We start from the raw sequence: 23,019 nt of genomic DNA on the forward strand, positions 1-23,019 counted from the left end.
CATAAATGAAATTTAATGAAACCCTATAGATTGATACACACAAATGAATACTACACAATGTTGGATCTAATGTCAAAATTACTGCCTAGATACCTTAAGTTTGAAACTCCAGTTACAAACCCCTTTATGATCCGTTAGTAGAGATAACGACAAACTTTTGTGTTTTTTCTGGCATCAACAGCAGAAGATAATAGCTTGTTGACAGTCCAGGAACCACAGTAAAAATAATTCGGAGAGGTGACATACATACCTCACTATTTACACATACAGAGAAGCTCCCTCCTCTAATCGGACTGTAGGAGAAAAGAATTTCAAAGCTGCAAAAGGCTTCAACAGCTCAAAGACTCTATAAAGGACTTGTATTTTTCAGGGAGAAACCTATGATATTCTTGATATTTTCCCCCAGACAAAAGATCTATAAACAAGGAAGCAGTGGATGCTTCGAGGGAGAAGTGCTTCTCATCAATCATGGAGAGGTAAGTGCCAGCCCTGGTTATCTCACCTCTCTGCAACAGTTCCCTAACAATGAAATTTAGCATGCCAGAGTCAACAGTACAGCCATTGTCCTCCACTGAAAGAAAGAGTTGATCCAATTCTTCTAGCAACCCTTGTCCTATAATATTTTCAGCCATCAACCTGTACGTCCAATAATTCGGCAGTAAACCGTTAGACGAGAAAGCAGCAAACAAATCCTTGGCTTCATCATTTCTGCCAACTTTAAGCAATGCATCAATCATAATGTTGAAAGTCCTAGCCTCAAGCTTCCAATCCATCAAACATAGGTTCTGAAACATCCGAAGTGCATCATCAGTGAGTTTGTTTTTGCAAAGTCCATGAAGGATTATGTTGTATGTGCTAAATTCAAGCTGTGTTCCACTTTTGGTAATCCTGACATAGAGTTCTTTTGCAGCAGCAGTTCTTCTGGTTTGAAATAAACCTTGCAGAATTATGTTATACGTAATAATATCAGGACTAACACCACTGCTCTCCATCTCCCTAAAAAGAACTAATGCGTCTTCCATCCTACTAATTTTACAGTAGCCATTAATCATAGTGCTATAAGTAACAGTATCAGGTTTCAACCCAATTGAGACCATGCCAGAAAGTAACTTCATTGCTTCATCCATCTTACCTGCCAAGCAATATCCATCGATGAGAGTACTGTACGTAATGATATCGGGCTTCACATCAATATGTCCCATCAGGCCAAAGAGTTTTTCAGATTCTATAACCCTCCCTTCTTTGCAATGACTGTCAATTATTGAATTAAAGAAAATAGTGTTCAGACAGATGCCTCGATCCAACATTTCAACAATTAACTCTTCAGCCTTGTCCCATTTGTCACAGGTGCACAGACCATGAATTAGGGAGGAATACACAATGGCGTTAGGGCTTAGTCCTTCATCGATCATCTGCTCAAAATAAAGCATAGCATCTTCTACTCTGTCTGACTTGCAAAGTACATCTATAACTGTTCCATAGGTCACTGTATCCGGATTCAATCCTTGCTGCCTCATTTTGCTGAATACAAGCATTGCCTCATCTACTTTCTTTTGTTTAGCGTATGCACATATTAGAATGCTGAAAACATAATGATCAGGGTGGATACCATTCCGTACCATCAAATCCAAGAGAGCGTTCATCTCAACAAGGGCTCCTTTGGTAGCATACCCCTGAAGCAGGGTACCATAGGTAGTAATATTAGGCTTTAGGCCCCTCTTGGTCATAGAATCAAAAATCTTTCTAGCTTCCTTGCATCTTCCGTTCTTGCAAAGATAATCCATGAGTGAGCTATAAGTAACAACATTTGGTTCGACACCATTACTGCGCATCTTTTTGAGAAATCCAATAGCCTCTTTCGGCTGCCCTGAAGAGCAATACCCATGCACAATACTATTATATGTCATGCAATCAGGCATGACACCACTCTTAACCATGGTGGTAAGTACCTCTCTGGCTTTGTCCATAGCTTGAGCCTTGCATAACGCAGCAATAATAGAGCTGTAGGTCACAACATTTGGCGAAATCCCCCGGTCCAGCATTTCATTGTAAGTACTGTAAGCTTTGTCCAGATCCCCCTCCTTGAAGAAGCCATTGATGACAGTGGTATACGACACCACATCAGGTGGGCTACCTCCTCCTCGATCATCAGCCATTATGTGCAGCAGCTCGAGAGCTTCTTGGCTTCTGCTCTCATCACACAGCCCCTTGAGAAGAATATTGTAGGAGAAGACATCTGGCATGCAGCCGAGCTGGGTCATTCTGCGGAGCACTATGTCCATTGCGTCGCTCGTCCTCTTGTCGGCACAGAGGCCCTTGAGCAGAGGAGTGAAGGTGATGGCTTCCACTCTAAATCCCTTCTTAATGACATTGCCCAAGGCCGCGAAACCGAGGTCCAAGCGGCCCGCGCGGCAGCAGCAACCGATGAGAATGTTGTAGGTGCACAAGTCGGGAGTTACCTCGTCGGCGCCGGCTCGGGCCATGCGGTTGTATCGGGACACGGCGGCCGCGGGGCTGCCACGCGCGACGTCGGCGAGGGAGCGGTTCAAGCCGTAGATCGAGGCGCCCCTGCCACGCCGGAGCAATTCGTCGAACACGTGGCGTGCGTCCTCGGCGCCACCGCCACTGCCCCCCGCGCGGCCCCCTCGCCCTTGGATCGAGCCCTCCGAGCGAAGGGCGCGGGAAGCGGCGCGGCGCGCCATCCCCGCCCTAGTGCGAAGCTCGCCGATCCGCGCTGTCCTCTGATCCGCGCCGCCCTGACCTTGTCGCCGGAGAGGGAATTGGGGAAGGAGACGAGGGCACCGTGCTTTTCTAGTTGACACGTGTATGAGCACGAATCTTGAAGCAATCGCTCTCCTCTCCCTAGTCTTCCGGCCTTCCCTGACCAGAGTCCCCCTCTCTCGTTGAGTACACTATGGTCAATCAGTGATGTTTGTTGTGGATTTTCTTGGTGAATCTCGCATTACTTTTATCTCAAATTCTCAATCACCGGTTTCCAGATTTCATTCACACTTTGTGAGCGTCGAGTACCCAAGTTTGATCTATGATTCAACCTATATGCCAAACAATTAATGATTTGTCTGTCAAAACTATTCATGGCCATGTAAATAAAGGACATACAGCTGAATTAAGTTAAGAAAACTCACAATTTCTTGATACCGTACGCCGTATCGACCAATCTCCACAGCTGGGACTGTAGGTGCTGCCGGCGAGCAGCCATCCAATGCCAGGCTTGGTGTGCAGAAGGGCAGATGTGCGGGGATGGAGAATGGAGAGGAGTTGGGCCAGAGGTAGGGGATGATTGCTTCAAGATTTGTGCTTATACACGTGTCAACCGGAGAAGCACCGTCCTTCTGATGTTTGAAGGTCTTCCATCCTATGTAATTTTCTTCCGAGGGAGTGGCCGTGAGGCAAGATTGTGTTATTATAGGAAAATAGGGGCTGTCTATATATCTTGTGACAAAGAATCTTACCTTCAATCATTCGAATTTTAGACCACAGGATATGCTTCAAGATTTGTGTAAAGCCCTTAACCTAACTCCTCTCCTCCCCCCTCCCGCGCGCGCGTTTAGATCGCGCCGCCACCATCCTCCTCCTGTCCCTCGTGCAATCCCTCGCCACCACCGCCCCACCGTGTTGTCGCCCGCCTCGCCGGCTAGCCAGAAAGAGTCAACGCCGCCGCGCGAGGTCCCCCGGCAAGTCCTCTCCCCCTTCCCCCCTCTCTTTCTCCTCAAGGTAGCAATGGTGCGGTGCCCCCGCCCTGCCGTCTTCCCGTCTCAATCATCGTCCGCCGCCAACGCCAGCCCACCGTCCTCTTCCATCCCCGCAGCTTCGGCGATGCTGCCGCCAGCCGAAGTTCACCGCCCACGGCCATCCCTTTAAGCTCTGAGGAACCCCCTCTCTCTTCCTCCTCCCCCAACCCCCCTCCTACCCTGACCCCAACTTCAAAACCTAACTCGTATGCTCTCTGCCGGAGTTGGGGGGGTCATCGGCGCCGGAAAATAAAATTCCGAACCCCACAAAAACGCAGATTGTTGATCGAGTCAACCTTTTTATCAGTCCACTCAGCTGAATTGTCTTGTCGCCCGGGGAGGAATTAGTTCATCAGTGTCACCGGGGTCAGAATATACTAATCTTGTTTAATTCCTGATGTCATCTTAATTGCTTAAACAATTTACCCATCGATTTCATCGGAGGTCATCAGGGTCGGCTGACCCCTATGGTTCTACTGTAGCATCGTCCCTGTTATTGTCTGTTGCACCGCCCTCCCTGCGGATAACGCCTCCGCCGACTGCTGTCGCATGATAATATTGGGCCGTTTTGGTTTGATACCAAAATGTGTTGTACCATTTTTTTTATTTTGAATAGTAAATGTGATGGTTTGGTTTGAGGTTAAATTTTTGGTAATGCACATGCTCGATTTGGTACAATTATAGAACATTCTTCACTATAATTTAAAATTTGGCTCTCAATTAGCTTAAATCCAAACACATTTATTTATAACTCTACCGTACTAAAATATTGGTAGTGCTGAAACATACCTAGATTTTAGGCCTATCAATATTTTGATTTGATAAGGTACTGAACCAAACAAGCCCATTGATCCACCGGGGGGAAAAGACCCCACCTGAATTAGATTAAAAGAAATATAAGAACTGTACAAGTTTTTTTTTTTAGAGAGAGATTGGTCGTAGCAGCATTTTCCGATAATAAAACGCAACGGGTGTGTTCACTCATTTGTTCGTGCGCCAATTAGTTCGCTGAATCTGGAACTTTTGGACCAAATGTACGGCCCATATACAGAGATGGGCTTCTCTCTGTCCTTTGCACTGAAGCCCACACGTGCTATATTGTTGAATAAATTGATGATGAAATTTTTATAGCAAATGATAGTTTATAATGAAGTTTGTTCGGGTAAAAAAAAAATCTTTCTAACTCAGTCACCGCTGGAGACGATGAACTGTTGCAAAAATCATCCTGAGAGTAGTTAGGGTGAGTTCGAGAGGAGGGGAAAAGAGAAAATTGGGAAGATACGCAAAACAAGATGAGTCATTAGTACATGATTAATTGAGTATAAACTATTTTAAACTTCAAAAATGGATTAATATGATTTTTTAAAACAACTTTTATATAAAAATTTTTGATAAAAAAACATACCACTTAGTAGTTCGAGAAGCGTGCGCGCGAAAAACGAAACAAACTAACTCACAAACTCCTCCTGCCGAACGCTCCCTTAGTTCTCACTAGTTCTCTCCACTGATGCTGTGTGTATTAGTTGCTGTCGATCCACTTGATATATGCTGCAATTAATACGCCAATGCTAACATGCGATACACTGATTAATCGCATGTGTGTGAAATTAGCTCAAGCATGTTACTATACTGTACCATGCTACTGATCGATTAAGCTGAATACCCTGTACGTCACTCTACTAGCTTCTGAAAAAAGAAAAGACAAATGCAGCTCTCCCTACCGAACGGCGTACGTCGTCGCCTAGCTTGTGAGATCATCAATCAATCATATGCATTATGTGTTTATGCATGACGCGAAGAAGCATGTGAAGAAGAATTGAGAGCCCAATCGGTTGTCCAAAATTTGTAGAGCTGAAGCAAAAATTAAAATTTGAATTTTTATTGATTTTAAAATTTTTTTAACGTAATTTCTTTTTAACAATAGTTTTTTTAAGGCACTATGAATAAATATATAACAAAATTATCTATAAATTAATTTTTATTCTCTAGTAAACCGTTTTGGCTTATTAGGAAATAAGGGCAATCGACGAGACTCCTGAATAATGGCGATCGAGTTGTCTGCTAGCTTCAATATTTCTGACATTTTTCAAAACGCACACGTCGTGACTCACGGGGGAGATGTTCAGAATCCCACTTTGCAGTTTGCACAGCATCTCTCCATCTTTTAGGCTATCAGAGATTTGATATGTACGTAGAGGACCACCACCCCAATAATCTCAGTGTGCCTCCTGCTCTCCTTTGAGATGACATATGATTTAAACAAAGCAGAGATCAATATTAGGCAAGTTAAAAGGTGGTTAGTGGCTCGTTCCATGTGTCCAGTTAGCAAACTGATTAAGGGGTAGATGGCTACACTAGCTAAAGCTAGCTAATGTGTACCATAAACAAGACGGGGTTGTTACTTGTTAGTGATCTAACAACCATTTTGAAGACATTAGTCCATGCCCCTGCCTGCCTAATGATCTATCTCATTAATTATTATTCTGTGAGACTGATCAGAGATGATGACACTTGATTATCCTTGCTAGGAACGTTCCTTCCTGCATGTAGGGTGTTGGATATGGATACTTGGATGGATCTTAATTACATGCCGTTCATGCCATGATTATTGCCTGTCACAGGCCAATTAATTGCTATTACTAGCTACTACTAATTCTGATGAAGCTTGCAGAGCATGGCAGACAGGTGGATGAACAAGCAAGGGTGCCAATCTTAGTGAGAACCGGCACCTTTTACTTTTAACCGCATCACGTCACGATAATATAGGTGTCGGTTGGAGTTTACAACCGACATCTATAAGGTACTGGTTTTTATCTAGTGGCCGAAACTAATTTTTTGGTGACAGTTGGTAGGAGGGTCTTTAGTGCCGGTTTTTAATTAAAATCGGCATCAATACTCCTCTCTCAGTGGGATTGGGATTTGGCGAGAAATGCTTTATAGGTGCCGATTTTTTTTTCAAACCGGCACATATAAGACCGGTTTATATATATATATATATATATATATATATATATATATATATATATATATATATATATGTTTTTTTTTACTAGTGCATGACTTTCATGATCCCATCTCCTTCAGCTCCCTATCTTGCTGACACTACAACGAGGCCTGGAGCTAGATAGAGTTGGGCATGGAAGGAGATGATGATGATGATGATAAAGCTTATTAGCCTTTGGACTTTGCAGTTGACGCTTCTGACGCGTACACATACATGGCTCGCATAAGATCGATAAGAACATATGGTCAATTATTGCCAATTAGCCTTGCTTGGTCATGAAGTTAAACGGAGCATTGCTGATCATGATATCTCCCATGTCCTGCATGTGGCCAAAGTACTGCAGTGTCCTACAGTATGTGTAGTCAAACTTAAGAATTAGATGTGATATATCTTACTACAATTAGTTTATCCATATTAGTTATACTAAAATATGTTACATTTAATTCTATATTTGTTTCTTTTATGGATGGAGGGAGTATACGGCTATGGCTCTAGCTTAATTATAAGGTGTCCGTAGCAAGTGAAATAAAAACGATTTTACAAATATAATTCACGCTACGATAATATATTCTCAGATGGACAACAGTAGTACAACCTATCGAAATAAACTATATATGAACAATATAAAATTACTATAAGCAATTATCTGTGTGAATTATTCCGTAATGGAGTTGTACACCCACAACACGGAGTTTATGTGTATTTCTTTTGTTTTATATTATAAGGCACTTTAACTTTTTTTCTAAGTTAAACTTTTTTAAGTTCCGATCAAATTTATTAAAAAACATGATAATATTTTCGACATGCTATTAAAATATATATTAAATATTAGATTTAATAAAATTAATTTGGTGTAGTAGGAATTGCTATATATTTTTATAAACTTTGTTAAACGTGAGTTTGACTTAGAAAAAAATCAAAACATCCTATATGAGATAGAGGGAGTTGCGAGAATTGATTCCGACACGTCTTTTGTTACTTAACCCAAGGGAGTAGAGATGCAGGGAGATAGATAAGGCGATCGAGCTGGCGTCTTATTGCAACGGATCAACATGCAGGGGTCTATCTAAGGTGACGATGGATTGACTATACTGAGAGTGACCAATATTATTAACATTGTGTAAGGGATAATTAAGACGATATATCGATGTTCATCAAGCCATGACAGAGATGTCTTACTACTTACAAGCTTCTACCTTACAATTGTTCTGCAAACAGCACACTGCTGCTATAGCTAGTAGATGTTCAGTGATGTCTCAGATGATGCTTCAATTGTTGTCTACTGCTGCTGCTGCTGTTCAGTGATGTTGTCCTTGGTTTGATCAAGTGATCAATTGGATATATAATCTGATCCGAGATGGTTGACGCGTGAGGAGAGGCTCCATCGGTTGCCATGATCGAGACGTTTAGGCGAGCATTCATATGGGTGGATAAGGAGAGGTTAAGGTTCACAATCTGAACCCCAAATTTATGTAAGCAATATCCTTGCATGACAAGGACTGGCCGAAACGAGATCGAGTTATCACAAGCGATAAACCTAGCTAGTACTATCTCCGTCTCATTTGAAGTGTAGATGTGGGTTTACATTTTGACCGTCTGTTGTATTTAAAAAATTATAATTTTTTTTTAAAAAATAAGTCACACATAAAGTTTTTTTCATGTTTATCATCTAATAACAACAAAAATACTAATAAAAAAATTTAAATAATATAGACGATCAAACATTGGACACCGAAATCTATATCCGTACTAAAAAATAGGACAGAAGGAGTAATAGTTTAGTATAACCTTGGGCATAAACATTTTAACACTTAAAATAAGATTTAACCAATCACAAACTTTAACCATGAATATAGTTTCCATATGGTTAGTTTAAAAAAGAAGAAATGGTATACACAGATTTGTCTTGAAAAAGAACAGTATGATAATATTCTAAGCTTATATTCTTTTTAAAAAATTTTTCTAATATAAAATTGATAGTCAAAGTTTTGAATTTTGTTGTAAATCAAATATCTGTGACAATCGACAACTTATTTTGTGGTAGTACAGTTAAAACAATTGCAGAGTCTTTTTCTATATATATTTAAATACCGTTATTATTAGTTATTGCTGTTGCTATCAACACAATAAATTTTGGAACATCATAAATCCTATTGCCCACGGTTAATGATCACTTTCGCAGCCTATCCCAGATTGTTAAAGATCACACTTTAAGAGCACAACTCCATCATGCTCCCATTAACATTCATACCATGGGTGAAATACAGTGTACATGCAGATTACACGCAAAATGATAAGATCAAGTTGATAATTGTTCATCCATAATCCATTCCCAGTTTGTTTGCTCTCTTATCATCTAAAACCAGGGTAAAAAAATTATCTTTACAAAAGTTTGTGCTTTTGGGGAATATTTTGGCGGCTGATGGGACCTCCACGATTACCACACAAGTCAACAATTTCTCCCAACAGATTGATCATTCTAATGTATGCCGTCTTTTGTACGTGATGTTGTTGGCCAACTCTGCCTTATTATCTGTCAGTAAATTAATTAATTCATTAATTACCTGCTCTTTTATTCTCTTCTCATCACCTTTTATTTTTTAGTGTCACATCAACCACTGTCTAGCTAGCCACTACTATACATCAAGCAGCTATTGCTCTGTCCCAAATGGTTACCTCAGTTTTCTTCGGAAGAGTATAATTGAATATGCACCATCCACAAATAATAACACCCTCAAACCATGCCACGCTTGAAATAATGTTAGATATATGATAAATCCACTTTTAGTCCTCCAATTATGACTGTGGTCCGATCTGTATTCTTTAACTATATAAAACCGATTATTATTGTTTTTCAACTTTTAAAACTGTTCACATTTTATCAATTTTTTTTTTATGATGGCACTATATGCAGAAATTGAACCCTGCAGTGCTAGGGACACAACCACACCGTCTGGCTATTATCTGGCCGCAGGCTAACTTCTGGTTAGCTCGAATAGTTAATGGAGGATTAGAAAGGCGAAGTGATGAGAAGAGTAATGAATGGCAACATCATCCACTAACTCCTGACACGGAACGGAGATCAGGTGATGATGATGATGATGATGATGATGGTCACTGTCCACTACTAGCTACTCCTACCACCAAATGAATTCATCATTGAACGACTAATAATTCAGAGCCGGATTGTTAATTTGGGAGGTGTTGGTTTGAACACTCTCCATGAAACCTGCCATTTTAGCTGCTCAAGTGGTAGTAAACTGATAATGTTTTAATTTTTGGTTGTGTCAATTGTCAAAGTGGAGATGACTTGGTTGTCAAAATCCTGATTTGGATGCCGACCTCTAGCGCCGTACTCCCTCCATCCCATAAAAAATAATTTAATACTAGATGTGACACATTCTAGTACTATGAATCTAAATAATTTAGTATTAAATGTGACACATCCTAGTACTACAAATCTGGACATACCTTTGTCAAGATTTGTTGTACTATAATATATTACATCCAGTTCTAGATTTGTTTTTTTCGGGATGGAGGAAGTATATATGCTTTGCTTTGGCTGTCCATGATGACACAACCTATACTTTTGGATATATCCATCCTAGGCACCTTTCCAGACATAAGCAACAATTTTGTAAAAGAAAATAGAAAAATATATTAGACCCTATAAACTATGCAGAAAATTAATTGTCTAAATAAAGCTGTGCAGAAAGTTCGAATTTTAACCTCAAACTTAAACTGGACAATTTCATCTTTTAATGTCCTTTATAATTGTTCTTCCTTGACATCAACACCTCCACAATTGTAGCATCATGCTGTCAACCTTCGAATGTTTCCCAAAATTTATAAATAATTTCTTTCTAAATATATTAACTAATTAGATCTTAACTGTAATTGCAGTACACAGTGCACCAACTATTTAGGTTTATTCATATTTTATAATTTTACAAGAGTATAAAAGCAGAGGGTACATTACTTAACTACTTAACTGTTTATAATAGAGTATTTCCTTAATCCATTACAACAATATTTTTTTCACCGGTACTTCACCTTTTTAAGGGCTTGATGTCCAAACTTAATATTTTCTATCTCCAAATGGGACTGTGTCAGAATTGCCCTAGTTAGGAGGCAACATAATTTTTCTAAACCCCAACTGTGTAGACAATCCCCTGGCTCTCATGGCTTCAACTTGAGACATGGAGCAAAAACCCATGGAACTCGGGAGTCTCCCTTCAGTCCCTTATGAAATGAGTAAGAGATATAAAAGGGCAAAGGCCTAGCCTAGAGCCTAACTACTTCCTATGCTCCCAAGGATAAACAAAAAAAAAATTAAATCTCTTCAGATACTACATAGAGCCGAAAGGAAAATGAAAAGGATGGAAAGAGAAAGAAAAGCTGTCCTTTCTGCTTTCTCTTGTGGAGAAAATGGGCGTTGGGTTAGTGAAAACTGAAAAGTATTATTGCACTAACCCACTTAGGTTGACTTTATAGTTCTTCTATTAAGTGGAACCATCTATCGATAGCAAATATGGTTAAATTATAAAATAGAGGTGCCTATGGTTAAATACCTTTAACAAATTTACCATTAATTTTACCTTCTTTAAGGAAAACTATAATAAATGAATAGAAAGCTATACTTGTCGCAATGTCCTAACTTTAATTTAATTTTAATGATTAGATAGTTCAAAAATTAACAATTACACAGATATACACGTCCTATCGTTTTGAGTAGTTTTTACGATATAATAATTTCAAAATTTAGAACTAATAGTGGCGAGCTGTATTTGTTTAGCTGCCTCAGTTTGGTTATTTTCTTGTTTTTAATTCTTAAATCCAAAATAACAATTACCATGCACTATATGACCTATACTTTTGTTTTTATATGTATCATCGTAATTCTGTCTTTTTTCTCAGCTGATATAAGAATTTTTAAAGGTCTAATTTGTATTGCTAGATGATAGATTGACAAATGTAGATTTTTTAAGAGTTAATGATAGATAGCAGATGTGCTACTTCTCTTTGCCCCAAAATATAAACATTTGCATGAATTTTTTTTCTATAAAATAAGAGCAGGTACAATAGCAAACTATTAGCCACCTATAAACATATTTTAAAGAGATAAAAGATGAGAGATAAGAGCAGCGAGCTACAGATCTGTAGCCAGCTGCAGCACGGACTCCAAGACACAATGTGTGTATGAAAGGTGGGACCATATATTAATAGTATAGTAAGCAACTATTGTATGAATTGACTATTAAATTGGCTATATATGATTTGGAGTTAGTAGTTGGCTATACTATTAAACTTGCTCTAAATGTGTCTGATACACTGATTCCAATGCACCGGGATCCATACATTAAACAGATTAGGTTTATACAGGAGTAATTTAAAATTTAACCACTAATATGATTGAAAGAAAACAACTTTTTCTTAGCATTTACTACCTCCATCCAGAATAATTGCACTCCTAGAAGATTAAAGACAGATTAGCAACACACAAACGATTGCAGTAACCTATTTTAATTACCACATTATATGCATACATTTTATGCTTAAACTTGATTAAAAAGAAGGTTAGAACTTGGAGATACGGAGTCAATTATTTTTATGTAATTAATTGATTGGGTCTGACATCTCAATAAAAACACAATCTTTTCATGATAAAATTTGAATTATAGATATATAACTATTCTAGGATGAAGGTAGTAACATTAAAAAGGCCTGTTCATTAGCTTTTCAGCTCAGTCCCAGAAAGACCGTAGTTTTGACTGTGTATGTTTAACGTATGACCGTCTGTTTTATTTAAAAAATATTATGATTAGTATTTTCATTATTAGTAGAAGATAAAACATAATAAATATTTTATTGTAACTAAATATTTTTATTTTTTAATAAATTTTTAAATAAGAGGTTAAATGTTAAACACGAAAATACACAACCGTACCTAAAATGGACGGAGGTTGTAGTATTTGATTTTAAATGAAACTTTTATATAAAAATCTAGCGAAAGAGCAGAGACGCTTATCTATGCGCGCGCTAATTGGTGGACTCACCCGCGACACAAGTCAAGCCCGAAGAAGAGTGTGAACGCAAAATAATAAAATAAACTCACGTATTTCGAAAACCGTGGGCCCCACCGACTCCCCCCCCCCCCCCCCCCCCCCCGGCGCGCCTATATAAAAGCGCCGCGCCATTAAAACGCTTCTCCCACTTCTCCCTCCGAATTTAACGCGGAGCGAAGCTCAGAGCAGAGCACGCCGGCCATGGCGCGCGCCTCGAGCTCCTCGTCTCCGCCGTCGCCGCGCCTCCTCCTCTTCCTCCTGGTGGCGGTGGCGGCGACGCTGCTCCCCGAGGCGGCGGCGCTGGGCAACTTCACGGCGGAGTCCCGCGGCGCGCGGTGGCGGTCTCGCCGCGCGCGGCGCCGCGCCTTCGAGAACGGCCTCGGCCGCACGCCGCAGATGGGGTACCGTCTCTCTCTCCCCCTCTCTTTATTTTTCTCATTCGCAACTCGTGACCGCTTATACTGTATAAATTTTGGTACATTTTTCTTTTGTGTTACCAAATTTTGGCAGACTTTTAGATATGTTCAGTTTGAAACGTTCCAAAATTTTGGTGATGGTGTTTATGCGAGATGAAACTCTGGGAGCTTCAAAATTGTTTATGCGAGATGAAACTCTGGGAGCTTCAAAATTTTGGTAGAGTAATAACACGTTTAGTGAACAGCAAGCAACCGATTATCACAATGGAAAATAAAAAAGAAACAGTAATCGCGTCATCTTCTAGTCAGATTTTTTTTGGGGGAGGAAACGGACATGTCTCTAGCTTGCAGTGGAAGCGAAAGCTTCTTCTGCTCTTCTCTGCAGTTTCTGAACTCTGAAACTCTGAACTTTAAGCTGCTTTTGTTTGTTCCTTTCTTCGATGCTTTCCTGCACGGCAAAAAAACTGACATCACACGCATGTGGAGTACTACGCTTCCGTTTTCCATTTTTTTTTATCCTTTGTTTTTGTGCTCAATTTTGCGTTTGTTTATCGTGTTCGGCGATAGATTTTCTCTCTGTTTTTTGTTTATTCTGTCGATTTGGGACGTCAGAAGAGTAGCTCGCGCGCACGCGGACGCGGTGGGTGCATTTTCTTTTTCTCCGTTTGTCCAAAAGATTTCTGTTCTTTTCTGCATGGGAAAGAAGAAAGAAAAACTGGTGCTACTGTACAATGGACTATTGCCATGTTGGAGACCAATGTTGCTTTCTGTACGAGCAAATGTTTCGTCAGGTACAGGGCACCGTGTTAATTTTTCACCCGGAAAAGTGGAAAACTTTCCTGAATTCAATGGAAAGCTTAAGAGTTCAGTAAAAAAAATTTGTGCATTTGGGTTCTGTTAGACTGTAAAAGTAAAATTGAGACAATCCTGTTCTCACAAGATTAACCATCATTAGATTATTCTCACTTGAGAAAAATTGTAGTAGTAAGGTTTAGACTCCACTGCATAAAAAATCTTCAGACAAGGGACAACCGAGAGGAAGCGAGCATGTCCACCAAAAACAGGCAGAAAAATTTCCTGCCTTTTCTTTTGGCTTTTGCTTCTTTTGACGGGCATATCTATGCTCTTTTCTTTTCTTTTCTTTTGATTGTCCCTTTTAGCCTCTTTTCTTGTGCTGACATATTCAACTATGCAGCCTCTATTCAATTCTGTCACAATTGAACTGTTTTTACCGTACATGTACTTCCATTTCATTGTTCTTTACGCATCAGACAGAATTTCCACACTTTCTTTTACCACCTAATCCCTCCGTCTCTCTTCGTATTCGTATTATTAGGATGTGTCATATCCTCTAACATATTAGAGAGTACTTCCTATGTTCCAAAATATCAAAGTATTTTTATATTATTTAGCAAATATTGAAATTAACCAAAAAGAACTTTGATGCCCTTCATTAAGCGAGGGATGATTAGAGATGTGAGGACATTTTAGTAGAATGAATTTTGAATGGGAGATAATCAATACAGCAAGTAGTACTCTAAATTGTGCTAGAAATGCTTATATTTCTAAACGGAAGGAGTAGTTTAAGAGTTCAGACTTCATACTATGGCCGAGTTTAGTTCCAAACTATTTCTTCAAACTTCCAACTTTTTCATCACATCAAAACTTTCCTACACACATAAACTTCCAATTTTTCCGTCACATCGTTCCAATTTCAACTAAACTTCCAATTTTAGCGTGAACTAGACACACCCTACGTCGGTGGTGTAAACAATACTGCTAGTCTTTCAGATTCACGTGTGTAGGCATTAGCAGACAGTGGTACAAATGCAACAATGGTCGTGGTTTTGTCAAGTAATATATTAGTAATTAACAACTGTTGTGCGACTGACGCTGTCTCTCTCTCTGTGTGTGTGGCTGTGTTAGGTGGAATAGCTGGAACCACTTCTACTGCGGGATCAACGAGCAGATCATCAGGGAAACAGGTACACTTGCTTCTGCCACTAGTGCTCTCTTCTCAACTCAACTTATTTCTGCAACCCATGGCGTCACACTTTGATCTCTCCAGTACGCCACGTACCGTGTTTTGGTATTTTTCTCTTTACACATTGCATTGGTTCCCAATGGACACGGATCCTCTACAGTATTGCTGTTTGTTGACATGTATGCCTAGTCACATATATCAATGACATCTGCAGCGGGTGCAGTACTACAGACAATCCCCGTAGGTTTCCAATGTGCATCAGCACATCAGGAACTGAAAACTTACAACCTCGTCAGAAATCTTTCCAATGAAGCTTAGATTATTTTTCTAGGAGATGACTTAATACGTTGATTTAGTAGTTTTTCAGAAGTTTTTTTAGATGGAAGGACACTGTTTTTGAAGTTCTTTTTCTTTTCAGAAGTTTAGTAGTTCTAAACTATGCACTAATTTGGAACATCTTGGAAGCACAACACATAGTGGTGGGGTTCGGCGTAGTGTGGTGGGTGTGGTGTGTTTGGATGCATCAACGTCAGCAACAGCAGGCTACAAAAAACATTCAGAGAAAAAAAAAAAGGTTGCCGTCGGTGATGCGACTTATCTGAAATTCCCCACGTACTTTTGTCATACCTTACATCAAAACTTCCAAGAAATAAAAAAAAAAGAGGACCATTCATCACACGATATGATTAAAGCAAGTTAACAAATGACACATCGTTTGCTACTAATCTAGTAGCCGACCTATACAATAGTTAGATATAGATGCGTACTAACACCTCGTAAGGCTTATTAAAGCTTGTGTTGCAACAGGTTACCGATCTGTAGCCCGTCTTTTTCCATTCTGGTCTCTTTTCTCTAATAACACAGCTCAAATCTTGGTAACTCCGATGGCTATCACTTCATTATACTTGCTCTTACAAGTTGGTAGTGCAATAGGAGTTGGGTAAAAGTAAACAGCCATGAATTGGGACGGTGAGATCTCGAGATCTCGAGTCACCCGAGAGACAACAATGCATCTGTTTTGGTATAGCTGCGAGCTGTACGGCCGCACGGCGAGACCCTTGTCGGCCGGCACGGATTGCTACAGCTAGGATTAACTGCAGGGATGAGCTTGAGCTTGCAGACTTACAGCTTGCAAGCAGCAGGTTTTGCATGGACCCAAGCTAGTACCAGCAATGCAAAGGACAGCGACCAGATTGGCTGCACCTGCACACTACACTGCCATGCTCTCTATCTCTCCTGACCAAATCTTTTATTCTTTGGGCACCAGACGAATCAGATCTGGTTCAGAGATGCCCTGCCCCTTTTAACTCTTCCACCATGCAACTTGCCTGGACGACTGAATTTTTAGTCGGCAATGTTCAGTAATCAGTGCACGGCTTGCTTGCTTGGCCGATCTGTTTGTTGCTCCAGCATGCTAGGATTGCTTAAGAGTTTCAGGCAGAGCAGCTTCATGTGCTAGTGCAGTGTGATTAGGAGCTTTTTGCAGATTGCAGTAGATAGCATCCTCCCTTGGTTATCCAATCAGTGGCTTTTTAGTGGATGGAAAGAGCAAAAGATTCCATGCATGGAGTAGATAGCTTTTGTTTTGTTTTGTTTAGAGAAGCAAGATCACATGTGTTGCTAAACATTGTGGCAGAAATATGGAAATGAAAGGGAGAGTGAGAGGGTCCATGCTGAATAAGACCCTTTGGCCAGAATATTCATAGGAGCTTTAATTACCATGTTGATAATAGATGATGAGGCCCCATAACCAAGCAATGCTGATCTCCAGAATGGGTGAAGACATTTTCACTGATTCTGATCTGCACAACTGGATTATGTTGAATTAAATCATTCATGTCGACAGCTTGTGGAGGGCAGATCTCTGAACAAATCTAGAGTAAATGTCTTAGATCAGATTTTTGTGACTGAGTACACATTAATCATCTCATCAGTCATCCAGTCAATCTTGGTGGTCCAAACAAAATCAATTGACAATATTGTCACCACAGTCTAGTACTACTACAAGTATGTGGTTGGTAATAGATGAAAGGAAGTCCATGGAAATGGGGCCCTACAAGCTTGGGGTCAGCCATGGATTGGTACTGCCTAACTACCAAACACTAAATAAGAGGATGGCAGCTGCAGCCTGCAGGCAGGCATGAAACCTGCTCCACTTGGACTCACTCCATTTACATGTAACCATAGTTAGTACTAGAACCACTGAGTTCTCTAGCTACTTGTATAGTTGTATGTTCCAGCTTCCTAGTAGGTGGTTATGGACAAACACCCGTGATGATCTTAGTGTCTTAATAGAATAATCATGGTACTGATTTGGTCTGGTGTCAAATTTCTGTTACAAACATTGTTCCTTAATATTGTCAATATTATGCACAAAGTGTTCTTTTTTCTGGGCCGGCCAAAGGAAGAGGCTGACCAAATATTATTAAGATTTGATGGAGAATTTACAAAGTTACAAGCATCGCAGGGAAGCCTGTCGAACCAGACGCCTATTGAGATTTTTTCTACTACAGATTTAATAGAAGCTGTTTTTAATAATGTTGTGAGCAACTGAGAGTTAAGGCTGATGTAATTGTGTTCCTTTCTTCAGCTGATGCATTGGTCAACACTGGTCTGGCGAAATTGGGGTACCAGTATGTGAATATAGGTATGGGTTGTTATCTGATAAAAACTATGAACAGTATTTCATATGATACATTAGAGTATGGACACAAACATTGTTGACATTAGCAAAAGTTAATTCAATTATTTTGTGATAGAACAGCTAGTAACTCATGTCTGTAATGTTTTCCATCTCTTCTTTCAGATGATTGCTGGGCAGAATATAGTAGGGATTCCCAGGTAAGGAGACAAAAATATTCTCCATAAAGCATTGCTATCCACCGCCATAATTTTCAGCATTGTGATCGGGGCAACATAAGCACATTTTTAGGATACAAATTTGAGAACCTTGTCTGCATGGGGGGAGAATGAGCAATTTTAAAAGATCAATGCTTTAAAATTGTGTAGACCAAGCTATTGCTGTCAGTTTTGACAAGTTGTACTGCTCTTTTTTTCACTTCTCAGGGTAACTTTGTGCCAAATAGGCAGACATTTCCCTCTGGTATCAAGGCACTGGCAGATTATGTGCATGCAAAAGGGCTGAAGCTTGGCATCTACAGCGATGCTGGGTATGCTAGCTTTCAGATTTATCAAAATGAGAAACTAGTTTGTACTCATCCAGAAGTAACTTATGTCATCTTAGCCTAGATGAACTAAGAATTTTATCGAATTTAAACTATCAACAAATCTGAAACTAATAGCAAGACTGTATTTCAGGTCACAAACATGCAGTAACAAAATGCCAGGATCACTTGATCATGAAGAGCAAGATGTCAAGACCTTCGCGTCTTGGGTAAACCTCGACTCTTTTACCTGTCTGGTTATACCCAATCAACATTAAACACTGAAACTATTATTCTGGTGTTCTTAATTCTTGACCTCTATGTTCCAGGGAGTTGATTATCTGAAGTATGACAACTGCAATGATGCTGGCAGGAGTGTCATGGAAAGGTAAGGAGACAAAACATCTCAAACTGTCAGCTTTATGCATCAGATTGCTGATGAGCAACTGTTTTCATGTTTAATGCAGATACACTAGAATGAGCAATGCCATGAAGACCTATGGAAAGAATATCTTCTTCTCACTCTGTGAATGGTGAGTTTACTCTCTGTAACATTTTGGGCTAGGTCGAAGGAACATGAAGCATTCTTGATTCACTCCACTGTGTTTTTTTTTTCTGTACAGGGGGAAAGAAAATCCTGCTACATGGGCAGGCCGAATGGGTAACAGCTGGAGAACAACTGGCGACATCGCCGACAACTGGGGCAGGTTCTACTCATCCTCTCTTTAACCCTGTTTGCATAGTTCTTGAGTTTTTCAGTACTGATCGTAATTGCCCTGTTATTTCAGTATGACATCTCGTGCAGACGAAAATGACCAATGGGCTGCCTATGCTGGACCTGGTGGATGGAATGGTAAGAACTTGAGATGTATCTGTTCCTAGGTTGCTTAACCATTTGAGAGCTTCAAACTGATCAATAGATGTTGCTTCTCTGCAATATCAGATCCTGACATGCTTGAAGTGGGAAATGGTGGGATGTCTGAAGCTGAGTACCGGTCACACTTCAGTATCTGGGCACTAGCAAAGGTACCATAGCATGTTCTATGTACTAATAATTTTGCTGCAATGTTGAACTTCTTGGCATTTCCTCACTGCAAGCTTTGCTTGAATTGTTCAGGCTCCTCTTTTGATCGGATGCGATGTGCGCTCAATGAGCCAGCAGACGAAGAACATACTCAGCAACTCGGAGGTGATCGCTGTCAACCAAGGCAAGCCTTCTCTTTCACATGCTTAGATTTAGCCATAACTCTTGGATATTTCACCATGCTCATAATGTAACTCTCTGAACAGATAGTCTAGGTGTCCAAGGAAAGAAAGTACAATCTGACAACGGATTGGAGGTATCCCTTCAATGGCTTCCAAATTTGCAGTTTCTCATTGTCCCATAAGCCTTGGCATGATCATGACTTAACTCTCAAGCTGACAATACTTTGTGTAAATTTGTCGGTAGGTTTGGGCAGGGCCACTCAGCAACAACAGGAAGGCTGTGGTGCTCTGGAACAGGCAGTCATACCAGGCAACCATCACTGCGCATTGGTCGAACATCGGGCTCGCTGGATCGGTCGCGGTCACTGCTCGCGATCTATGGGCGGTAAAGCCTTTGCTTTCTTCAGAGCTCAAAGTAGAACATCTTCTCTGCAGAATTCAGAGTTGATAACAAATTTCTGTCAATTGTGCAGCACTCTTCGTTCGCGGCTCAGGGACAGATATCAGCATCGGTAGCGCCTCATGACTGCAAGATGTATGTCTTGACACCAAACTAGTCAGCAAAGAAAAGCAGCGCAGATTAGTACGTGTCCGGCGAATACAGCTAAATTGATCAGGATTCAGGAAGAAGGTTTGCAATTTGCAAAGATTGGTAGAGCTGGAAATTGGGATGCCATTTGGTTATGTATGTAGAAATAAGCTGTAAGCCTGTAAGCGTATATGTAATCAGCCGTCAAATGCTGGCGAGTGTATTTCTGAAGTTTGCAACGAAAGTTGCAGCAATAAAAATATAAAAAGAAGGCTTTCCTGCCACTATATAAGATATGAACATATGAATTTTTTTGCATCGCCTGAAGACCTGATTATACGGCTAAATACTTGAGACACGGCAACTGCAAGATATCAAAATGAGATATAGGGAGTGAATTCTAATCGGGATATCCTCTCGTATATCTTTTTTCTTTCAAATTCGATACAGATAGTTGTGATCTTTTTTTTAAAAAAATAGCAATGTAGAGTATAGTGATATTAATTAGCACACTAAAAATCAAATTCGAGTATTCGACCTACACATCAAGAAAAAAAAAAGACAAATTCAGATATGAACAGTATATTACTATTCATATAATAAATTTGTCTTTTTTATATCCCGACGTGTAAGTTGAGTTTGGGCATAAGATTTTATGGAGTTTTCTAGATATGTTATATGAGTGTTGTCAAATTTTTTATAACCGTTTGGATTATTTTTAAGCAAATGAGGAGACATCCCCTCGAGTGATCTAAATAGTTTCCCATGAGACATAAGGCAAAACTATTTTTTTATCAAAAAACTATCGATAGAGGATTGGGTGTGCACCAGCCAATTCACCTGCATCTCTTGTCTAAAACATCCCCCCTCTCCCTCCAGCATCTGCATGGTTAGTACCCCTCCGTCCAAAAGTTTAAGATATATTTTCTTTTTCACCAAGACTATGTAGCAATTAGTTTATACACCATGTGATAAAACTAATGAAAATGTAACCAATAAGTACTAAAATGACTTCTTGTATTCAAATCAACAATTTAATTTAACACATGGTGACTACAAATAGGATTTAGACTTTTCGAAAAACCAAAGAATAAAATATGTCTTAGACTTTTGGATGGAGGGAGCATATCGGTCAATTGGATCCATGCCAATATAAATTTATCTGTTTTGAGATATGCTATTACTATTCACCAAAATTGAAACCATGCCATTGCAATTTAACATATATTTGAAATGTATCACTACTTACCAAATTGGAACCATGTCTTACACTACGATTATACTGTAATTACATCTGTCAAATTTTTAGGAGAAAATTTGTCGACAAATACTATATGATAAGGGCCCCTTTGAATCAAAGGATTTATATAGGAATTTCATAGGATTCAAATTCTATAGGAAATTTTTCTATTTGGCCAATTGATACAAAGGATTGAAGCTTTCCAAATCCTATGAAATTCCTATGGAATAACACATTGCATGTGGATTTTGGAGGAAATATAGCAAGAGCTCCAACCTCTTAGAAAATTTCCTTTGAGTCTATCTCTCTCATCCAATTCCTGCGTTTTTCCTGCGCTTCAATCAAACGACCATTCCTGTGTTTTACCTATGTTTTGCAATCCTCTATTTACACTTCAATTTCTATCAGAATCCTGTGCTTTTTCTATTCCTCTATTTTTTTAACCCTGTGATTTAAAGAGGCCCTAAAATTCTTAAATTTCCCCTCTTTTCCACCCTCTCATCTGTCGATCGCGGGCGCGCGATGCCGATGGAGATCGAGGCGCAGGAGGCGAGGTGCTCCGTCCGGAAGAAGAAGAAGAAGCGCGCCAAGGCCAAGCCGATGGCCGACAAGGGTTTGAAGAAGAGGAAGGGGAAGGAATCGAAGACGACGAAGCTTAACGACGACGAGGCGAAGGACGAGATCACGGCGGCGCCGGCGCCGGAGACGGTGACGATGGAGCTGGATCTCATCGAGCACTATCTGGTGGGCGAGGTGGCCCGCTACATGACAGGCGCGTTGCTGTGCCCGATCCTTCACCTCAAGTCCATGGCCTGCCCCTTGGTCGATCGACCCCAGGCACCTCGCTCCTTTCGAGAAGGATGTAGAATTCTCCGCCAACATCCTCAAGCAACGCCGCCTCACCAACGGCCCCGTCGAGCTCCAGATGGACCCCATCACCACCTCCGATGACCACCACGACGACGAGCTCATCGATAGGAGGGGCTGGATGAACTGGAGGACGCCGGAGGAGAGGGCGAAGAGGATGCTCGAGGAGGAACAGGAGGAGCTGGAGGACGAAGCCAGATGGAAGAACAAGCTTAAGGAGGAAGCTTGATTAATTATGTGGCTTAGTAATTTGCAAGTTTCTTTGTGATCCTTAATATAAACGAGTTACGTACAGTTCGTCTACAAACTAAGGCTATATCTATCTATCTATCTATCTATTATCTATTCTATTCTATTATATACTAAAAGTCTATAAAACTTCCTATAAACGTTCTCAAACCGTCAAGTGGCGCTCTAATAAAATAAAGAAAATCCTAGAAATTCTAAGAAAAAAGAAAAATATCTACCCCTTAATTTTCACTTAAATTGGTGGGTCCCACCTATCCTCCTCCCGTGTTGGCAGGTGGCAGGTGGAGTATATACGTACGCTTCCTTCCTTTTTTTTTCCCTTTTGTTTTCTTTTTTCTATTTATATATATAGTGGATATATTTTTTAAATAATCATAATTTTACAAAACAAACAATCTACCATCGTATAACAAAAAATCTTCCTTTCAAATAATGCACTATTTTAAAATAAATTTTACACAATTATATTATGTACCTATTAAATAAACAATATCTATATTAACTACTTTATACGTGCACTTAAACTGATGGCCCCATTATATA

The 23,019-nt window shown here is 40.0% G+C and overlaps 2 protein-coding genes across 2 annotated transcripts; one reads left to right on the plus strand and one right to left on the minus strand.

The window, feature by feature from the left end:
- Positions 1 to 315: 315 nt before the first annotated feature.
- LOC127752709 (protein Rf1, mitochondrial) lies at positions 316 to 3,273 on the minus strand. The gene is made up of 2 exons (XM_052278108.1): positions 3,147 to 3,273; positions 316 to 3,053 (listed from the first exon to the last, which is right to left on the minus strand). The coding sequence occupies exon 2, from the start codon at positions 2,700 to 2,702 to the stop codon at positions 330 to 332; it is 2,373 nt and encodes a 790-aa protein (XP_052134068.1). The 5' UTR covers positions 2,703 to 3,053; positions 3,147 to 3,273; the 3' UTR covers positions 316 to 329.
- Positions 3,274 to 12,976: 9,703 nt separating this feature from the next.
- Positions 12,977 to 20,412, plus strand: LOC127752534 (alpha-galactosidase). The gene is made up of 15 exons (XM_052277939.1): positions 12,977 to 13,222; positions 15,164 to 15,222; positions 17,812 to 17,868; positions 18,028 to 18,062; positions 18,288 to 18,391; positions 18,540 to 18,615; positions 18,715 to 18,773; positions 18,853 to 18,918; positions 19,009 to 19,092; positions 19,174 to 19,238; positions 19,329 to 19,411; positions 19,503 to 19,593; positions 19,676 to 19,725; positions 19,836 to 19,976; positions 20,065 to 20,412. Exons 1-15 carry the CDS (start codon positions 13,023 to 13,025, stop codon positions 20,146 to 20,148), a joined length of 1,254 nt encoding a protein of 417 aa, XP_052133899.1. The 5' UTR covers positions 12,977 to 13,022; the 3' UTR covers positions 20,149 to 20,412.
- The last annotated feature ends 2,607 nt before the right edge of the window (positions 20,413 to 23,019 follow it).

This window comes from Oryza glaberrima, chromosome 10, assembly GCF_000147395.1.
Source record: "Oryza glaberrima chromosome 10, OglaRS2, whole genome shotgun sequence".
Classification (NCBI taxonomy): Eukaryota; Viridiplantae; Streptophyta; class Magnoliopsida; order Poales; family Poaceae; genus Oryza; species Oryza glaberrima.

What these genes read in the sequence shown, in the direction of transcription:
- LOC127752709 (XM_052278108.1), bottom strand. Translation starts at nt 2,702, where the DNA reads ATGGCGCGCCGCGCCGCTTCCCGCGCCCTTCGCTCGGAGGGCTCGATC.
- LOC127752534 (XM_052277939.1), top strand. Translation starts at nt 13,023, where the DNA reads ATGGCGCGCGCCTCGAGCTCCTCGTCTCCGCCGTCGCCGCGCCTCCTC. An exon ending in AATCTGACAACGGATTGGAG is followed by an intron (nt 19,726 to 19,835) that starts GTATCCCTTCAA and finishes ATTTGTCGGTAG; the next exon opens with GTTTGGGCAGGGCCACTCAG. An exon ending in CTGCTCGCGATCTATGGGCG is followed by an intron (nt 19,977 to 20,064) that starts GTAAAGCCTTTG and finishes TCAATTGTGCAG; the next exon opens with CACTCTTCGTTCGCGGCTCA.